The sequence below is a fragment of the Lottia gigantea genome (genome assembly GCF_000327385.1).
Source record: "Lottia gigantea unplaced genomic scaffold LOTGIsca_8, whole genome shotgun sequence".
Taxonomy (NCBI): Eukaryota; Metazoa; Mollusca; class Gastropoda; family Lottiidae; genus Lottia; species Lottia gigantea.
Genome location: NW_008710662.1, coordinates 1,992,107 through 2,010,846, shown reverse-complemented (window position 1 = coordinate 2,010,846; position 18,740 = coordinate 1,992,107). Strand labels below are relative to the sequence as shown.

The 18,740-nt window shown below is 31.7% G+C and overlaps 2 protein-coding genes across 2 annotated transcripts; one reads left to right on the top strand and one right to left on the bottom strand.

Annotated features, from left to right (window-relative positions):
- Window positions 1–469: 469 nt before the first annotated feature.
- On the top strand, window positions 470–13,530 carry LOTGIDRAFT_229578 (hypothetical protein; the record flags this gene model as incomplete). The annotated part of the gene is made up of 21 exons (XM_009066940.1): window positions 470–614; window positions 1,902–1,947; window positions 2,214–2,356; window positions 2,508–2,646; window positions 2,842–2,982; window positions 3,445–3,569; window positions 3,845–3,939; window positions 4,322–4,397; window positions 4,763–4,855; window positions 5,100–5,177; window positions 5,456–5,626; window positions 5,977–6,163; window positions 6,582–6,691; window positions 6,912–6,985; window positions 7,189–7,330; window positions 7,715–7,779; window positions 8,114–8,269; window positions 8,881–9,030; window positions 9,392–9,466; window positions 10,123–10,419; window positions 12,951–13,530. The coding sequence occupies 21 exons, from the start codon at window positions 470–472 to the stop codon at window positions 13,077–13,079; spliced, it is 2,637 nt and encodes an 878-aa protein (XP_009065188.1). The 3' UTR covers window positions 13,080–13,530.
- Window positions 13,494–15,700, bottom strand: LOTGIDRAFT_229577 (hypothetical protein). Its single transcript, XM_009066939.1, has one exon. It carries the CDS (start codon window positions 15,657–15,659, stop codon window positions 15,027–15,029), a length of 633 nt encoding a protein of 210 aa, XP_009065187.1. The 5' UTR covers window positions 15,660–15,700; the 3' UTR covers window positions 13,494–15,026.
- Window positions 15,701–18,740: the final 3,040 nt, after the last annotated feature.

Genomic DNA, 18,740 nt, shown 5'->3' with positions numbered 1-18,740 from the left:
TCCAAAGAATATTATTTGTGGACTGTAGTCTGTAGACTAAATATGTTATGAAACCTCACTAATGATTTCTCGATGAATTCTTTGTAATGGGTCTAAAAATCGAAATCCATATAGAAAATGTTATGACTAATCTATGGTGAAACAAGAATATTTACGAAAATGCTAACAATGTATACAAACCTTGGGTTTTTGATACGAAAACATTGACTTGTTTACTGGTTTACATAAACTTGGAAGTGTAATGACCTGCCCTTGACGTCTAAAATTGAAATTTTGGTTGTAACACATTTTTGGTGGATTTAAAGTCAAAGGTGTATTTTTTGTCTTATTTCAGTATTAAAATTCATCACATACAAAAACAATAATTTATGATAATTTTGATGTAAAAGTACTCAGTAGCCTATCATTACAATAGCAGTCCAAAATCTATATGTACGCGACACTTTCAACAGTTATTCATCTTTCCAACATGGCTGCCTCCATTAATGACACACATGGAAAATCTAAAACATTATTTGTTCGAAATCTTCCCTTTACAGCAACCGATGAGCAACTCGAGAATGTATTTAATGAAATTGGGCCAGTGCAGAGATGTTTTGTTGTGAGAAAGAAAGGTACAATACTCAAGATTTGTCAAACAAAACGGTCTGTTTATTACCGTTTTCGCAAGTTTGTTGACAAATCCTAAATCTAAATTTGTTTTATACAAAATTGTAATATTGTAATATAAACTGTGGGCCTACTGATTATTTTATAAAGACTTTCTGTTCTTAAAAATATACTTTGTAATATTAAGTATCAATGACAGTAGGACACTTCTAGACACCTGATACCACTGGATTAGACACAGGATGAAGTGATACAGTCAAGTAACCTAATTTCGTGCTAACCTATTTTTCGTGCATCTCTGGAAATGATTAATAATTTACATGTGAGACCTCTGCATTTCCTTGTTTTTATAAACATGGTTTATCTGTACAATGTCAGCTAGTAGAGTAGCTTGAAGCAAGGTAAAATGTATTAATGTATACTTTGACAAATACATAATGGCGGATTTCAGTTATTACAAAAAGTCACAATTTTTTATAGGCAGAATTCCCTTGTAATCCCTAGCTGTAATCGGAATTCCAAGTGTTGTCTGCTAGAATGTAGACCAACGAATAAAGTCACGTGATCAACTAGCAGATTCTGTGGCAGCAGAAAAATTATATGGAACACAATGTGGGCCATATTCTTATGTTGTTTCAATGACTTTTAGCAATAAATCACGCTACGTATCATATTTTGTCAGTCATTATTTTTTTTAAATCATGGTTCTTTGAGGGAATTGTCACTAGTTTTATTGAAATATTGTAAAGATGAATACCGGTACTAAGAAAAGTTTATTATACCACTGGGTATCCATGCAACATTTTCTCGACTAATTTATAGATTGAACATTGTACATGAAAGTAGGTGACGCATTTTGCTGCCGTTGTCGAGTTGGTTACTCATGAAACATGGGTCAAAGTCAAAAATCGAAATAAACCAATTTTGATTATTTTGAGGAAACATTTAAGACATAAAAAAAATATTTTCGTTTTTTTAACTTTGACGAAATTCGGCGTTGAGATGCACGAAAATAGGTTACACCACGTATGAATAGTTCAATATATTTTGAGTTTCATTTTGCTGTTTAGATCATTCATAGGCCTACTTTTTTTCCTTATCCCTCCCAGAAATTACAAACCTCACTTAACCCTTTTAACACTGAGTGTAAATGAAATAATATGTTATGTATTTGGTAATAAAGCATATGAAGACACTTGCTAACAGTCACTTCAATCCGCTTGGGTATATATTGCTTAATTATACTGGCCTATAGGGTTGAAAGAGTTAATATTTCTGTCTTTAATTTACAGGTGAAGAGAAGTGTAAAGGATATGGTTATGTTAAATTTTCTCTTCTGTAAGTCACAAGTCATAAGATGTTTGAATTTTGTAATAGTGAAATCATGGGCGATTAGGAAATTAAGGAGTTTTACTGTTGACTTTACATAGTTACTTTTAGTTTCTGAATCTCTCAAAATAGCTATCAGTGGCTGAAAGAGAGGCAGATGTTTCTGTCTAATAATTCATATTCATTTGTTATTAGAAAGGTGTATTATGTATTGTTTTTGTATGTTAGTGCTATTATGCATTATAAGAATTATGGTTCAAAATATATTTTATCAGGGAAGATGCAGTAAAGGCTCAGTCTAAAAAGATATTCCTTAATGGAAGAAGGTTACTCACACATTCTGCTGATAAGAAGAAAATTACAGACGATAAACCCACAAAGAAAAAGAGAAAACAAAAACCAGATTCAGATGGGGAAGGTTTGTTTTGCTTTTAATATAAAAATCATTATATGTATAGAAATATTATTTCAACAATTGATATGATAAATTCTAACAAACAGGATTATTTTTCTACAAACTGATTTTAGTTTGGCCATATCTTTTTTACATGTTTATTTTTTAATTTTAGATGAGCAAATTCCGTCAACTGAAGTTGAAGAAGAAAGAAAGAGATCTAACCAAGAGAAAAAATACTTACGTTCTATTACACTGGTTGTATCTGGTCTAACTAGTCATTATACTTACACACAGGTCTCCAATTTATTTAAGTAAGTACCTAGTAATTATACTTACACACAGGTCTCCAATTTATTAAAGTAAGTACCTAGTAATTATACTTACACACAGGTCTCCAATTTATTCAAGTAAGTACCTAGTAATTATACTTACTTACACTAGTCTCCAATTTATTTTAGTAAGTACCTAGTCATAATACTTACATACAAGTCTCTAATTTATTTTAGTAAGTACCTAGTCATTATACTGACACACAGGTCTCTAATTTATTTTAGTAAGTACCTAGTCATTATACTTACATACAGGTCTCCAATTTATTTTAGTAAGTACCTAGTAATTATACTTACACAGGTCTCCAAATTATTGAAGTAAGTACCTAGTAATTATACTTACACACAGGTCTTCAATTTATTATGGTAAGTACCTAGTAATTATACTTACACACAGGTCTCCAATTTATTCAAGTAAGTACATAGTAATTATACTTACTTACACTAGTCTCCAATTTATTTTCGTAAGTACCTAGTCATAATACTTACATACAAGTCTCTAATTTATTTTAGTAAGTACCAAGTCATTATACTTACACACAGGTCTCCAATTTATTTGAGTAAGTACCTGGTCATTATACTTACAAACAAGTCTCTAAGTAAGTACATAGTCATTCTAGTTAAACAAAGGTCTCTCATTTATCTCAGTTAAGTAACTAGTTATTATACTTACATACAGGTCTCTAATGTATTTATTATACTAACTCACTTACTTATTTTTTGTTTCAGCTGCCACAATTTTATGTGATGTTTTGTATAGATATTTCTTTTATTTATCAGGGATGTGAAGACTTTATCTAAAATAATTTACCCTGTACAAGAAGTTGGCAATGTTCATCTGAGATTTAAATCAATTAGAGACACTAAAAGGGCTGAAAGAAAATTAAATAATACAAATATAAATGGTAAGTGTAATATTATATTCTTCAGCTGTGGTAAATAGTAAATTTGTGATATGTAGTTGAAATATATTTTATTTATCACAAGTGTTTGATAATGTTTTGTCAAGATGATTTTAATGTATAAGGGGTTAATCGGTATTTTTTTTTAGCTTACATTGCTAATTTAAAAGTGTTGATGCCCAGCTTCAAGATTCAGATCAGCTATCCTAATGTGAATATATATTCACAGCTGTCAGCTGCATAAGATAAGGTCTTATCAATCAAAACTATTGTTTTAGGAATAGATATAAAAGCTATTCAGTTATCAGAACATCAGAAATTACCTCGTGATATAAAGAGATGTCGTCTGATCATCAGAAATCTTTCTTTTAAGGTAAAAAGTGATATTTATATCTTATAAGAAGTCTAAAATAATAAATATATGTGGCTACTCTGACTTTGACAAATCACAATGTTACACTGTTTTTGCAGTGAATTGTCTTCAGCTTATGTGCAGAAACCACCAAGAAGAGCAGATTCTGTAGCTTGTCACTACAGTGTTGTGGTTTTTTTTTTTAGATATACACGTCTTCATATTTTGTAATTTTGAAGATTAGGTTTTCAAAAGAATATACACATACTCTTCTCTTTTTCGGGTGATATAACTGACTTTTCATGCTGTAAAATTGCTTAAATGTCCCTTTAATGTCCCACCAAAATTATTGATATACCAGTATCTGTCATTTTTAATAAAGTTTTATGGGTGGTTTTTATAGTGTAAGATTGATACCTTAAAACAGATATTTTCTAAGTTTGGACAAGTTGTAGAAGTTAACATACCCACTAAAGAAGGTCTGTATAATTGTCTTAATTAGAATGTGATGATTTTTTTTATGCCTACAAGGTTGTTAAATGGATATTATTTACATAACAATCTAATAGAGCTTAATCCAAAATCAAAATCCATCAATACAATTGTAAGAATTTAAATCCAGAGTAATTATGTCATTGACATCTGCTTAAGTGGATGATAATAGTGGCTTGAAACAATTCTGCTGGTTAAAGCTTTTCATTTTACAAATGTAACAATTTGTCTTGAAATAAACATGAAGATATGTAAAAAAAAAACATTAAATGGATAGCTATTTTTATCATTTGTTATCAATTGGTAACAGTAATTATTATACCATCATGTCCATATATCAATTAATTTGTAGATGGTAAAATGAAGGGTTTTGGATTTGTACAGTTAGGAGACTTGGTATCAGCAGATAAAGCAGTTAAAGCTATGAATGGACAAAATATATTAGGTAAATTTAATTTTTTTTTCTCTTGAAAAGTTTGAAAACATGTGTTTAGAGTTGAAATCTCTTGAAATCCTATGCATACTTTTGAAAAATCTGTATGAGTTATTTTTGTTACTCTAAGATCTTGTCATAAAAGGAGAAAGAAAAGAAGTCTTAAAGAATTGGAAAATGTGTAACAGATTATTAATATCTTGGTTGAGTTAAGATTTGACAATATTTGATGAATACTGTATTCTGTCTGTTTTAGGAAGACCTGTGGCTGTAGATTGGGCTCTATCAATAGATCATTATAAACAGGCTTTACAACAACAAAAACAACAAACAGGTACTGATATCTATACTAAATATTATATACATGTTTTCCTGTACAGGAAAGATTGAATTTGAATTAGTTAATGAAAGAATTGTTTTTATGATAGAATGTACAATGAGAAAATAAAGTAAATACGAATGGCATTCATATTGAACAATTGAGGCTCATTTCTTTCCAGCTTAGCTTATCTTGAAAATGCTTAATTTAAGACTGTTTGTACCCATTTGCAGCTGGGTTATATTTAAAGGACTTTCACATACCAACTTGATTTAATGTTACTATAATTACAGAAGGTGATGGTGACCAGGATAAGGATGCAGATGATGAGGATGAAGAGATGTTAGAAAAGGAAGATTACAAAGATGCATCTGATAATTCTGATGGTGATGATAATTCTGATGCTGAAAATGATAATGAAGGAGAGACATCATCAGAAGAAGAAATTGATGAAGAAAATGAAGGTTTGAAATTTATGGTCATCTAGTTTAATGGAATAGCTATTGTTATTGTAACATTTATGTCAATCTAATTTTTTGTTTTGTCTTCATTTTGTGGGTTACATTGTGCAAAACAGAAAATGCAAGTTCTTCAATTTTAGAGTCTACTTTCTTTTTACTTTCTTGGGGAAAAATATTGATAGATTGTAAAATCAAATTCAAATTTTTATCATTGCAAAAAGTTGACTAGCCTGTCAGCTGTTTTGAAGCTGATATTACAATTGGAATAAAAATATTCAAAGAATTTGATTAATTGATAACAGTGTCAATTTTATTTTTCAACTTTTGAAACAGTAGATAATCTTATATTTTAGATTCGGAAGAAAGTGATGAAGGATTTGATGACAGTAAAAGTGAAATTGAAGAAGTTTCTGATGATGAAGATGATGATGAAGAAGATGATGATGACAGTTCTATTGAAGCTGATGAAGTTAAGAAGGAGAAGGGCAGCAAGAAAACAGAAAGTTCTGATGTTAATGAAGGAAAGACAGTTTTTATGAGGTACAAGAATGGATCTAAATTCACTTTAAGCTGGGTATTTTTCAATAAGTTTTGGTACCCTTTGGTTGGTTTGGAGGCAAATTCTTAGATATCTTGCTACATTTTGTTGGTTATAGATTGTACTCAAATTTTGACTTGCTATGGTTAAATATGTCACTAAAATAATGAACATACTAGATAAATACCAAATGGATCATGATGGTAATGGAAGCAAAATTACTTTAGTCAAAAACTACTTGTGATGACCTCTTTCAGATCTAGTGTTTGAGATGCTGATCTATAAATTTATTTATTGTCTGTTTTGAAAATTAATGTTTGGAATGGTTTTAAGATGAATTTTGATTATAATCTTTGTTCCTATTTACCTGTTTAAGACTATGAATAACGTATCTTGATTATGTATTGATTTTAAATATAGAAATGTATCATTTGATACAACAGAAGATAAATTATTAGAAGTATTAAATGAATATGGTGATGTGAAATATTGTAAGATAGTAAGAGATGCCTTATCATTACATTCTAAAGGTAATATCTGTTTCATTTATAACTTCAAAGTTATATGGAAAGAGATGGAGAATGAAGACTGCTTTTAAAGACAGGCAATGCCATGCCATTTGCAATGAGTGAAATATCAGCCCGTTCAGTGCTTATGTTCTTCAAAACATCGTTAATTTGATTTATCAGAAAAACCTTTTTTTCAATATCCAATTGTTTATTTGAACAGGGTAAAACTGTTTTTTTCTAGGTACAGCTTTTGCACAGTTTCGAGCAACTGAAATGGCGAAAAATCTCATTGAAGAAGCTGCTAAGGAGAAAGAGGTAAATATATTTCTATGTCTTATTTCATGAACTGATAGATACTACAATTAAGATAGAGAAATCAATTTTAAATCGAAAGAAGTTTGAATTACTAGTAACTTATATTAGAATAAACATCTGATTTATGGTCTGTCTACAAGTAAATGAAACTGTCTAATTGAACTGATGATTTTCAATATATATTTATAATTATTTGTTTATAGAATGAAGGTGTGTTAGTGGATGGTAGAAAGTTATTAATAACTTTAGCTGTAGATAGAAAAAAAGCAGAAGAATACAGACAAAAGGAAGATGAGAAAAAACAGAAAAAAGATAAAAGAAATTTATATTTGATACGAGAAGGCTGTAAGTACTAAATTAGATTAAGGGATTGTAAAGAGGTTTATAAAAACTTTATGTGTATAAGAGATACTCATAGGATCGAATTTTCAACTGATCGTCCGTGGTTTTTGAAATTCTACTAAAAAGGTCCTTTATATATAAATGGCCGCTTTTACCATTGTGACATCATATAAAACTTACTTTTAGTGGAATTGCATGAGCCACAAATGTCTGACTGAAAGTTCGAATAAATTGATATCTGTATCCCTGATAAAACCACCTTTACAATCCCTTTAGACTGGGAGTATAAGTGTGTACAGTATCAGATGGGAAGGGTCAGGAGCTGTTGAAATGTATCAATTAGCCTTCAAGTAGAAGAAATATTGAAGTGTTGATTATTATTTTCAGATATTCGACCTGGAACTGAAGCTGCTAAAAGTCTTGAGAAATCTGATGTTAATAAAAGGTTAAGGGTATGTTAATCATTGTTTTCTGTGAATTTCGAAATTTTTTTCCAATTCCAAGCATTTCCAAACAGGGCTGGGATTCTCTATATTTTGTTCTGGCTTTTTTTTTCAAATTGTAGTTTTGAGATTTTTTTAACGACAATCAATTGTCTTGTCATACATGTCACAGAGATAGACCCTTGGTACGTGAAAACAGATTTGTGCAGGATTAACTTGCTAGTAGACTAATGGCACTGTTCTTGCATCTAATTACACAGTGCATTGCTCAGAAATATTTAAATAAGTAGGACAAATAAGTCAATTTTATTCTAGATAATGGAAGTGTTCAATGTATTTTCAGATTGAAGCTCAGAAACGGCAGAAGTTAAAGAATCCGTCAGTATTTGTATCAGCTACTAGACTTTGTGTACATAATCTACCTACAACTATAGATGATAGTAAACTCAGACAGTTACTGGTTAAACTTGTAAATGATAAATCTTCTAAAATAACAGAGGTATGAAATAATGATTTTAGCCTATATTCATCTATCATGATTTCAGAACATAGACGGTCATTTTGAGCACATATCGACCATGAATCAAAAACATAAAACCATCATGACTCAAAAACATAAAAATATCATGACTCAAAAACATAAAACCATCATGACTCAGAGACATCAAGATTTGAAACCTTGCTTTCATGGCACCAGAATTTAAAATGATTAATACTCCAGAAAATAGTTCATTGTGACGAAGAAAATTTTAGCCATTTATGATGTAAAAAGGCCATGTAGTCTTTGAGACTTGTAGAATAAAGTCTTCATGACTGATGAAAATACAATCCGTATGACTAATAAACATACAGTCCTCATGACCAATGAACACACAGTCCTCATGACTAATGAACATACAGTCCTCATGACTAATGAACATACAGTCCTCATGACTAATGAACCTACAGTCATCATGACTAATGAATATACAGTCCTACTGACTTACAAACATACAGTCTTCATGACTTACAAACATACAGTCCTCATGACTTATGAACATAAAGCCAATTGTTGATCGTAAAGACATTATGGATATTTACTGTGAATAATTGTGTTTTATATACCTTCAGTGTCGTGTAATGAGAGATTTAGATCGTGTTAACAGTCAAGGTGTAGCTAAATCTAGAGGTTATGCTTTTGTAGAATTTACCAAACATGAACATGCTTTAAAAGCATTGAGAGAAACAAACAACAATCCAGATTTATTTGGAGATAAAAGGGTTTGTTTTAGTATATTATATTTGTAACCTGAAATGATCAATTTATGTTCAAAAGTGTGCGTCTTAGAAATTGACTTTAGTGGCCCCATTCCACTGATGATATTCGTAAATATAATAAAGTTTATATCTTAAGACCATATTCAATAGCTTCTTAAAATTTGTAAATACTATTTGTAGTGCAAAGAAATGTGACTTCAGTTTGTGCAATTGTTAATGCAATTGTTTAATTCAAGAATCGTATCAAATATTTTCACTAAATATTATTTGTGTCTGCTTCTTTGAATAAGATACTTTCCAATATCATTTGAAGTAAAGTATAGATAATAAAGATAAAGCAAAGATGTTTTCTGTATCTTTATAGAGGCTAATAGTGGAATTCTCTTTAGAAAACAAGCAGGCTTTATTAGCTAAGCAGAAACGATTAGACAGACAAAAGGTAGGTTATTCATCAAGTTTTATGCTCTAATTCTGAATGAAGTTATTGATTTTATATTGAAGAAAATTGAAATCAGTAATCAAATTTTCACTGGGAAATTATTTCTTTCAAAAAACTAATAAGTGAACTCTTGAAATTTGGTGTAGTCTGGTTTACAAATAAGTGTTGCATCCCTTGGTAAATGGATTTTCTTGATTGCTGATGAAAAAAAAATGAAATGAAATAAATGGAGTTTTACGTCCTACTTTTCTGCACCATGTGGGCTAATGAAGACAGGCAGCACCATACAGCGTGCAATGAGGGAAATTTTGCCAGGACAGCGGCATTAGCCTGCTGTTTTTCGATTTCCAACTGTCGAGGGATCTTTAACATGCACAGCCTGTAGCACACAGGGCCTCGGTTTATTGTCCCATCCGAACGGCTAGACGCTTTTTCCATGTCAGCCCCTCTTACGATTGCTGATGAAAGATGATCAATGTTGAGAAAGCAGACTGTCATCACTTACAGTTTCTTTTTAGATTAATGAAGACTAATTTGATTCAGATTTGATTCTGAAAAGTACCACAGGTAGTTAGATATAAGACCTACCTACTTATAAAGCAAATAATGAGATAGCTTTATCCCGTTAAACACTTGTTTTAATTTTTCAATTTCAGGCAAAACAAGAATCATTACGCAGAGCTAAAGATAAAGCAGAAAAGGGCAGTTTAATGTCAGATATTAAACAAAAAACTAAAAAAACAGATAAACCAAATAAGATTAAACAAAATTTAGATAATGTTGAAAAAGAAAGTAGAGTGGCTAAAAAACTGTATTCAGGCCCAGTTGGTTTTCCTAAACATTTTGGACCAAAAGTGAGACACAAGGCAAGACCAACAGTCAATACCAGTCGAAATTCTAAACAAATTAAACAAGTTGCAGGAAATAAAAGAAAACCTGCTCACAGTGATGTGGTAAGTCTAATCATTTCAATAGCTTTTAGCACAGAAAACATGGAAGAACCTGGCAAGGCTCTTTTTCCACCATTGAACAAGTGAATGACTTGCTAGGATCTAAAATATGAATTTTATATCTTTTTTTGCCATAATATGTATGTCAGAATGTACCGAATCAATTATATTTTTCAAAAATTTTTCCTCTCAGTCTCATTGGAATCTTGTGTCTGCCTTATTTCAAATTCAACCCTGACAATATTTTCGCCCCATTGAGTCAGTCTGTCCCCTATTTGAACCCCCTCTCTAGGAGGCTGCTGCTGTTACTTCTTGGCTACATGTTTTACTTTTGATGGTAGATTTGATTAGATATTTTGATGACTTACAACATGTGATATATAACAATTTCATCAGATCATAGATCATAGTGGAGTACAGCATAAAAAGGGAAACGGATAATCTAGAAGATCTACAATTTAATCAGTATGGACTCCCATGCACATAAATGAAAAGCATCCAATCTTTTATCTGATTCACTAACATATAATGAATATTATCAGTAGTTCTTCATTCTGTTGTGATAACTGTGCCAAATATCAGTATATTTGTTCAAAATATTGGTTCTACTGTCTTCACATACCTCAAGAACTTTAATATAAACTTGAAAATTGTACTACCAAATATTACATCATTGAATTTTTTGAAAAAACAAATTATAATTTTTGTCCTTGATTATCCTCAACGTTATTTGAAAAACTATTCTAAATTAGTTTTTCTCTCTAAGGCTTTGTAATTGTATTTTTTGTATGATAACAACTGGTACCCCTTTGTGAAGAACATAAATTTTTGCCCATTTAACAAAGATGTTCTATATCTTATGTGCTTCTCGGGTAACCTCTATAGTGTTTGCTGGTATTCTTGAAGGATACCTAATTAATAACCTTGACACTGATTTGGGTCCAATTTGGAATACATTATTTGCTCATTATCAAACAAAAGATTATTTTTCAAAAGACCTGTTGTTTTTCATTACTGAAGTTAGTTACAAGGTTTATTAAAAATATCCTATAATTAAAGGCACTATTATTTTGTTGATTTTGACAGTTGTCCAAGTAGGTCAGGGAGAAACAAATGAAGTTTTCTTCAATTTGGTAGAAAAGTACACCATTTGTTATTTAACTAATAGTTTTGGCACTGAGTTTTAAAGAGAAAAAGGTTTAGATGCCAAGAAATTTGTTAATTATTATTCAAGCTAAACACGTTTCCTTTATCATTAGATAGGGTTAACAGTTTATACCAATACCATATACCAGATAGTGCTCATCCTACAGATAAGAGGATAAATTGTATATACTATAAAATAAATTGTATGCTGTGATAAGATAGTGTTTGTCCCATAAATTGTATATGCTATAGATAGATAGTGTTCTTCCCATGAATTGTATATGCTATAGATAGATAATGTTCTTCCCATGAATTGTATATGCTATAGATAGGTGTTCATCCCATGAATTGTATATTACGCTATAATTTGATAGAGTTCATCCCATAAATTGTCTATGCTATGCTTTGATAGTGCTAATCCCATAAATTGTATATGCTATGCTTTGAAAGTGTTCATCCCATAAATTGTATATACTATAATTAGACAGTGTTCATCCCATAAATTGTATTATGCTATGATTTGATAGCGATAGTGTTCATCCCATAATTTGTATTATGCTATGATTTGATAGCGATAGTGTTCATCCTATAAACTGTATACGCTATGATTTGATAGCGATAGTGTTCATCCTATAAACTGTATTATGCTATGATTTGATAGCGATAGTGTTCATCCTATAAACTGTATTTGCTATGATTTGATAGCGATAGTGTCCATCTTATAAATTGAATATGCTATGATTTGATAGCGATAGTGTCCATCTTATAAATTGTATATGCTATGATTTGATAGCGATAGTGTCCATCTTATAAATTATATATGCTATGATTTGATAGTGTTCACCCTACAAATTGAATATGTTATGATTGGAAAAAGTTCATCCTATTAATTGTATATATTGTGATCAGATAGTTTCTTTCTTAAAACTTATCTTCAAAATGTCATTCTATTACGAACTTTGTTCAATACCTTGACTGCAATAGCCACCTGTCTTGTAATATTGAAGTTTGTAAATGAAGCGATTTGATTGGTTTGTACACCAGTGAATACAGATCTGATTAACATGAGGAAGCTTGACATTGTGAAGATGACAAATTATATAAACAGTTTTACAGTTTACCACTATATAAAGGTTCTCACACCACAGTGATTACCAGTTGCGTATGGTTGCGAATAATTAAAGTAGCCATGAGTACCGAACGCAATTCTCATTCAACCGAGTTGCGCTCGAAACTTATGCCCTTATATTTTTCCACTACCATAAGCAACTGGTGATGCTATGGTGTAAGGCCCCTTATAATTTTATGTGTTGTGATTTGTAAGTGTTCGTTATTAAGTTTTATCTCATGGTATTATGAGAATCAAGTGCACTTTTATGTACTTTCAGGAACCTATAAAGAAAAGAAGAAGACAAGCTGGTGAAATTCGAGATGATTTTGATCAACTGATAAATAAATATAAGAAGAAATTAATGTCTGAAAAAAGTCAGACCAGTAGAAATCAATGGTTAAGTTAAAATTGACTGTATATTTTGTATGGATAATGATGAAATTACGTGTGTATATATGATGTATGTCCTATGGATCTCCATCTGTTTGAGTCCTGAAATGTGAGTTCGACTAAGGCATGCAATATTCCAAAAGAATTTGGCAGAACCAAATATGGTGTTTTTTCTTTACAGTAAATGTTACTACAAGAGCTTCGTCAATCGACAGTGATAATGATAAATTGTTTTCTTCTTTGCACACATGTTAAATTGTAGATCACAATTTTTCATCAAGAGTCCTCCAATAAAGAAACCCAACCCAAAAAATAATCTGTAATCTCTTGTATGCACTAGATGTTTTTTTTTTAGTGCGACTATTTGTTTGGACTTGGGCTCCATTACATTTCATGTGGTACCAGATTTAAAAATATGTCAAGAAAAATATTTAGTAGTTAAATAAATTTATTTACATTTTGACAATAACAACTAAGATTTACAAGAACCCAAATATAATATTGCACAATAGTAATAAGTAAAATATACACAGGATGGTTAAAGAGTCGGACATACTTGATTGTTTATGACTTGGGGCTGATAATTCACAGCGTCCGAGCTTATTTCGAAAATTAAAGATTGCGAACAACTGCAAATCCGATGGCATCAGGTAGCAATATATCAACAAATTCAGCGATTGATCAGATTTTCCTAGTAGCCAACAGTTGCAAAGCCCCCGCCCCGAAAAGTTTGCCACATCCATATTTTCAGACTCCAAACATTGTTTTATAAACTCCATCGAGCTATCGAGGTTATTTATCTTCTAGCAACAGTCTTATTCTAACCCCCGCCCCTCTGCTTCTAAACGATGCAATGTCTAAAACCATTTGTGGTCTTAACGATTTTCAGATCACATGATCTGGAATCCACAAGTCGAAATCATATTATGTGACAACCATGAATATTTAAAAAGACTTCTAGATCGAAACCACAGCATAGAGTATTGTGTAGTGAAATTTTGCGGATTTGAATCAATTTTGCATACTATGATTGACCATGAATTGACAGAAAACTCGTGCCACGCCCTTTAAATAAATAAATCTACCTAGCACAGGACCTAAAGTCCTAGATTGTTCATAAAATAGGTTCTCAGGGGTAAGACAGACCCAAGGTGACGGAAGACAGCTTTGTTTTATCTGATTAATGCACACACAAAAAATTACAGACAAGCAAAAATAATCACTGCAGATACAGCGATAATTTCTACGCCACTCTGTGCCAATTTTGCGACGGGGTTTACAACGACTGCTCCCCACTGACAACGCTTGAGAGAATCTGATCAATCGCCAGATGCAATGACAATGACACTGAAAAAAAAAAACATTCTGCCATTATGTTCTTCGAATCACGAGTTGACCTCATCAATCTACGTGTAAGTTGAAAATAAATACTTTTGATAATCAGAGACCGAGCCAAAGCAGCCCCCGAAAGCAAGTTTTTCGGGCAAAAATCTCATAACTAGGTTAGAGATTCGGGCAATCTAACATTTTCTGAATCCACACGTTAGCAACATTTGGATATTTAAACCAAATGTATAAAGTGTTCACAAGAAATGATTCAAATTGGCATATTCAACTTCCGAATAGTTCAACCAGGTTTGAAATAAATATATACGCCTGTAACCTACACATTATGAATCATTTATCAGCACTCTACACACAGCAATGTAAATATTGATAATATTCATAATAAAAATAGCAAAACTAAACTTCTATTGAAGCTTACAGAACACAAACTGAACAACGTAAAAATATTATCCTCTCTATTCTGTCGAAGAACTTAATCCACAATAAAATTCATATCCATATAAATGTAAAAAATATTTAGGCACAGGGCCCTGGCAGGCACACAAGGACGCATATAATAAAATAGCGCTTAATAAACGTTTTGTGAGATTCATTAGTTAAATCATCTGAACTTGTTTTATGTGGCTTCTCTGTCTTTTCCATCGGCCTTTTGCCTCTTTTTCGCTTTAGCGGTGACTTTTTGCCTGCGGGGAGCCATATTTGGTGACGGAGTCGGTGACTTTTGAGGACTGGTAGTATTACCCGGCGATAAGGTTGTCGGACTTTTCTCCTGTTTGAAACCTGGAGATTTTTCCGATGAAGGAGAAACCGAGTCTTCTCCCTTTAGCCTTTCTTCTAATTCTGGTATTGGTGATTTGGCTTTGAAACTACCGCTTCCTGGAAGCCTTAAAGGACTCATTCGCTTCATAACGCAGGCAGGGGCTTCTTTTGATAATCCCGATTCGACACGAGGACCGAGCACTTTGGGCAGTAACCCATCAATAGATCGAGAAAACGGTTGGTGAAAAGTTTTAAGATTATCTGCTGGCGTTTTTTGCTCCTCAGCCGGTGGAGGTTCATCCACTTCCTGTATCTCATCAAATGTTATTGGCTGTGTTTTGTATCGAGAAGCAGTTCTAGGCTTTCGCTTTGTTCGTTTAAATGATCCGGAAGATTCACCATGGAGGTGGAGACGTGAAAACTTTTCTGGAAAATGAGTCTCAAAATTGTATAAGGGATCGTGAACTTTTGGGGGTGTCGCCATCATCATGGTCGACCAATTTGGCAACTGAAATCAGCCGTTTGTGTCCGATTTATTCCAATATTGTATCGATTCTTTTAAACACTCCTAAACCTGAAAATATAAATAGAAATTTTGAAATTTACGAAGCAAAGCTATAAATGTTTAAAACAAAATCAAATTTAGTTGTTATACACGTAATTCCTTCTTCGATTGAGTAATGGTGGCCCATGAAAATGAAAATAATTATTTCATAACGTTGATAAATTTAAACTGATTAGCAGTGTTGTAGATTTTGATCTAGAAGCTAACTCTGAGGATGCGCTGAAATTTGAGTAAAAATGGTAAAGAACCTTTTCATTGAACTTTTCAAATTCGTTAAAACTTGTCTCCGGTCATTATCATTAAGAGAATTTGAAACAATCGATGTGTTATATGACTTTTGGAATATAAAAGAGGACAGTTATGATAGGTACATCATAGGTAGTATGAAAATTAAATACCAAGTCTCCGCTGTTTTATATGATCTCTCTTGACTATAATTTATCAAAATTGAAACGTATTCACTAATACATCCCCGAAGATACATGGGACGTCAAGGACGTTCATTCTTTTTTTATCCAAGAAGTATTTAAGTAATCTCATCATTAGTCCTTACAGAAAGTAACATAGGAATGAATTGATCAAGCTTATTAAGGGGATATTACCCACTTATACTATAAAACCCTTTTGCATGGTTTTGATAAGGAGAATATGCCCTGAATATGAACTTGATCTTCTTTATTCATGACAACATCTAGTATTGCCATGACTTGTAATTCTTTGCTGGGTTAGTGAAGTTAGATTGCAGTCCAGATATTGGAAGATACAGAAATACTCAGCTAAAGACTCTTTTAAAATTCTATATCTTAGAACCTAATTTAGTTACTTTTCACATTGCGCACTTCTAACGTTGGTTAGAAGCATGTACATGTATGTCGATAGCATGTTTTCACAAACATATTGTCAGTCAGCCTTTGTCCGAGAGAATCATTCACCATCTAGTATTAGTGGCACTTCACACCAGAGAGGTCATATTTACAAAAAAGGCCCTGTTAATTGTCAATGAATGAATGCATATATGACCTTTTAATAATTGTAAATCTATCCAAGGCCAAGGGTTCAAAATGAGTGTACACATGCGCATTAAAAGTATCTAACTCTATATTGAAATTACCACTTATGACCTTAAAGTTAAAAACTATTAAATCGACTTAAAGCTTGGCAAACTGACGATTCACAAATTTCACTCAGAACTTCGGCTCGTATGAAGATCTCGACAAAAACCTTGCTTGAATCATTATAGTTATAGAAGGAATTAAAGGCACCTTCCATGAGGTACCTCCGACCGGGAGGCCTAGTGTTTTAATAGAATACGGATGCATAGCTTCAAATTCAATATATTTGAATGTTTTCTTTCATATCTACAATGGACCTTAGTTATTATGGACTTTCGTGATAGTTATTTCTTGCCTTTAGAAAGTAAATCGAAACATCAAAAAGGTGTTATTAAATGGCAAGTCTCCAAAAATTATTTTTAAAAGTTTTTTATGATATTATGAAACTGAGCCATATGTTACAGATATTACATGTAAAGTTTAATACGTGATCGATACACCAACTAGAACCATAGGATATATATACATCTAGATTTTAACTATGCTATCTAGAATTTGGAATTTTAACCACGCTATATACCTTTAAATATCAAGATTTCTAGATATTATTAGATAATCTAGATTTTAACTATGCTATATTTATCATTTAAATGTCTAGAATTTAATTATATTATTATGATATATGTCTAGATTTTAACTACACTTATATCTACTTTTAAATATCTAGATTTTGACTATTATTATAAGATATGTCTAGATATTAACTTTTTTATATTTATACACTTAGATTTTTAAAAAGAAAGATACCCAAAGAATTGGAATGAAAGTTATTTAAAGATGAACCAGACAACTTTAAGATGCATGTACATTAGAAGGTTCCGACTGGTTGTCTTTTATCATGTTAGATAATTATTAAGATTTCTCTTATCAGTAAGTCCCCTGTGCACGTTAAAGATCCCCGTCTTCATTAGCCCACGTGGTGCAGAAAAGTAGGACGTAAAACTCCATTCATTTCATTTCATTTTCTTATCAGTAAGTCTCGTCTCGTAAAACAATCTGTTACCTACTATCATGTTTATGTTGTTGCGGTTTTTTTCCACTTCAGATATTGGCCTTATATAAGATGCACTGAGTAAATAAAAAAAATAACAATATAACTGTGTATACGCAAAAGTCAAGAGCATTTCCGTATTTCCATTGTGGACTATTCGGAAATTAAATTAAATTCGAGTATTACCGGATCTGTTTTAATCACAAGCAATGGCGATGAGATAATTTCAAATAACTCAGTAACATCAGCAACGACCTTATGTTATGTTATGTCTTTATAATAGGTAGATATCTCCTAAATCTCCTAATGTGAAATTTCTTACAACAATTTCGAAATAATCAAAGTATTGCATTTTTATTATTGAATTATAGCCATTCATTATGGCTACAATTTCAAACCTCATGTTTTGCATTCAAACAAAAATGTGTCGTAAGTCCAGACAATCTTATAACCAATCAAGATAAGCAAAGCCAAATCTACAGATGACAATAAAAATATTTGACTTACTTTTGGTAACACAAGATAATACGTGGCGAAAACCAATAACTAATCCATAAAATGATAGATTTCCAATATAGACAAAAGTATTAAATATAGCTTGGTGATATCAACATAAGTATCAGGTGTGATGAGATTGAACTGTATTTAAACCAGTCATAAATCTGATAATTTCTATCGTATACAGAAACAGTTGGACTGCTGTGAGCTCTAGCTAGTATCTAAGTAATGCGCACATCAAATAATCCAAAACCTGCATCGCACCAAGGTCTTGTATTCTTACTGAACATAAGAAAAGTTCAGCGTAACAGATCTGGGCACGAAGATCACTTAATCGGGATCTTGTTTGTCAGAAGTAACAGAAGCACTGTGCATATAAAAAAAAGGTCGCACCAAGATTTTGAG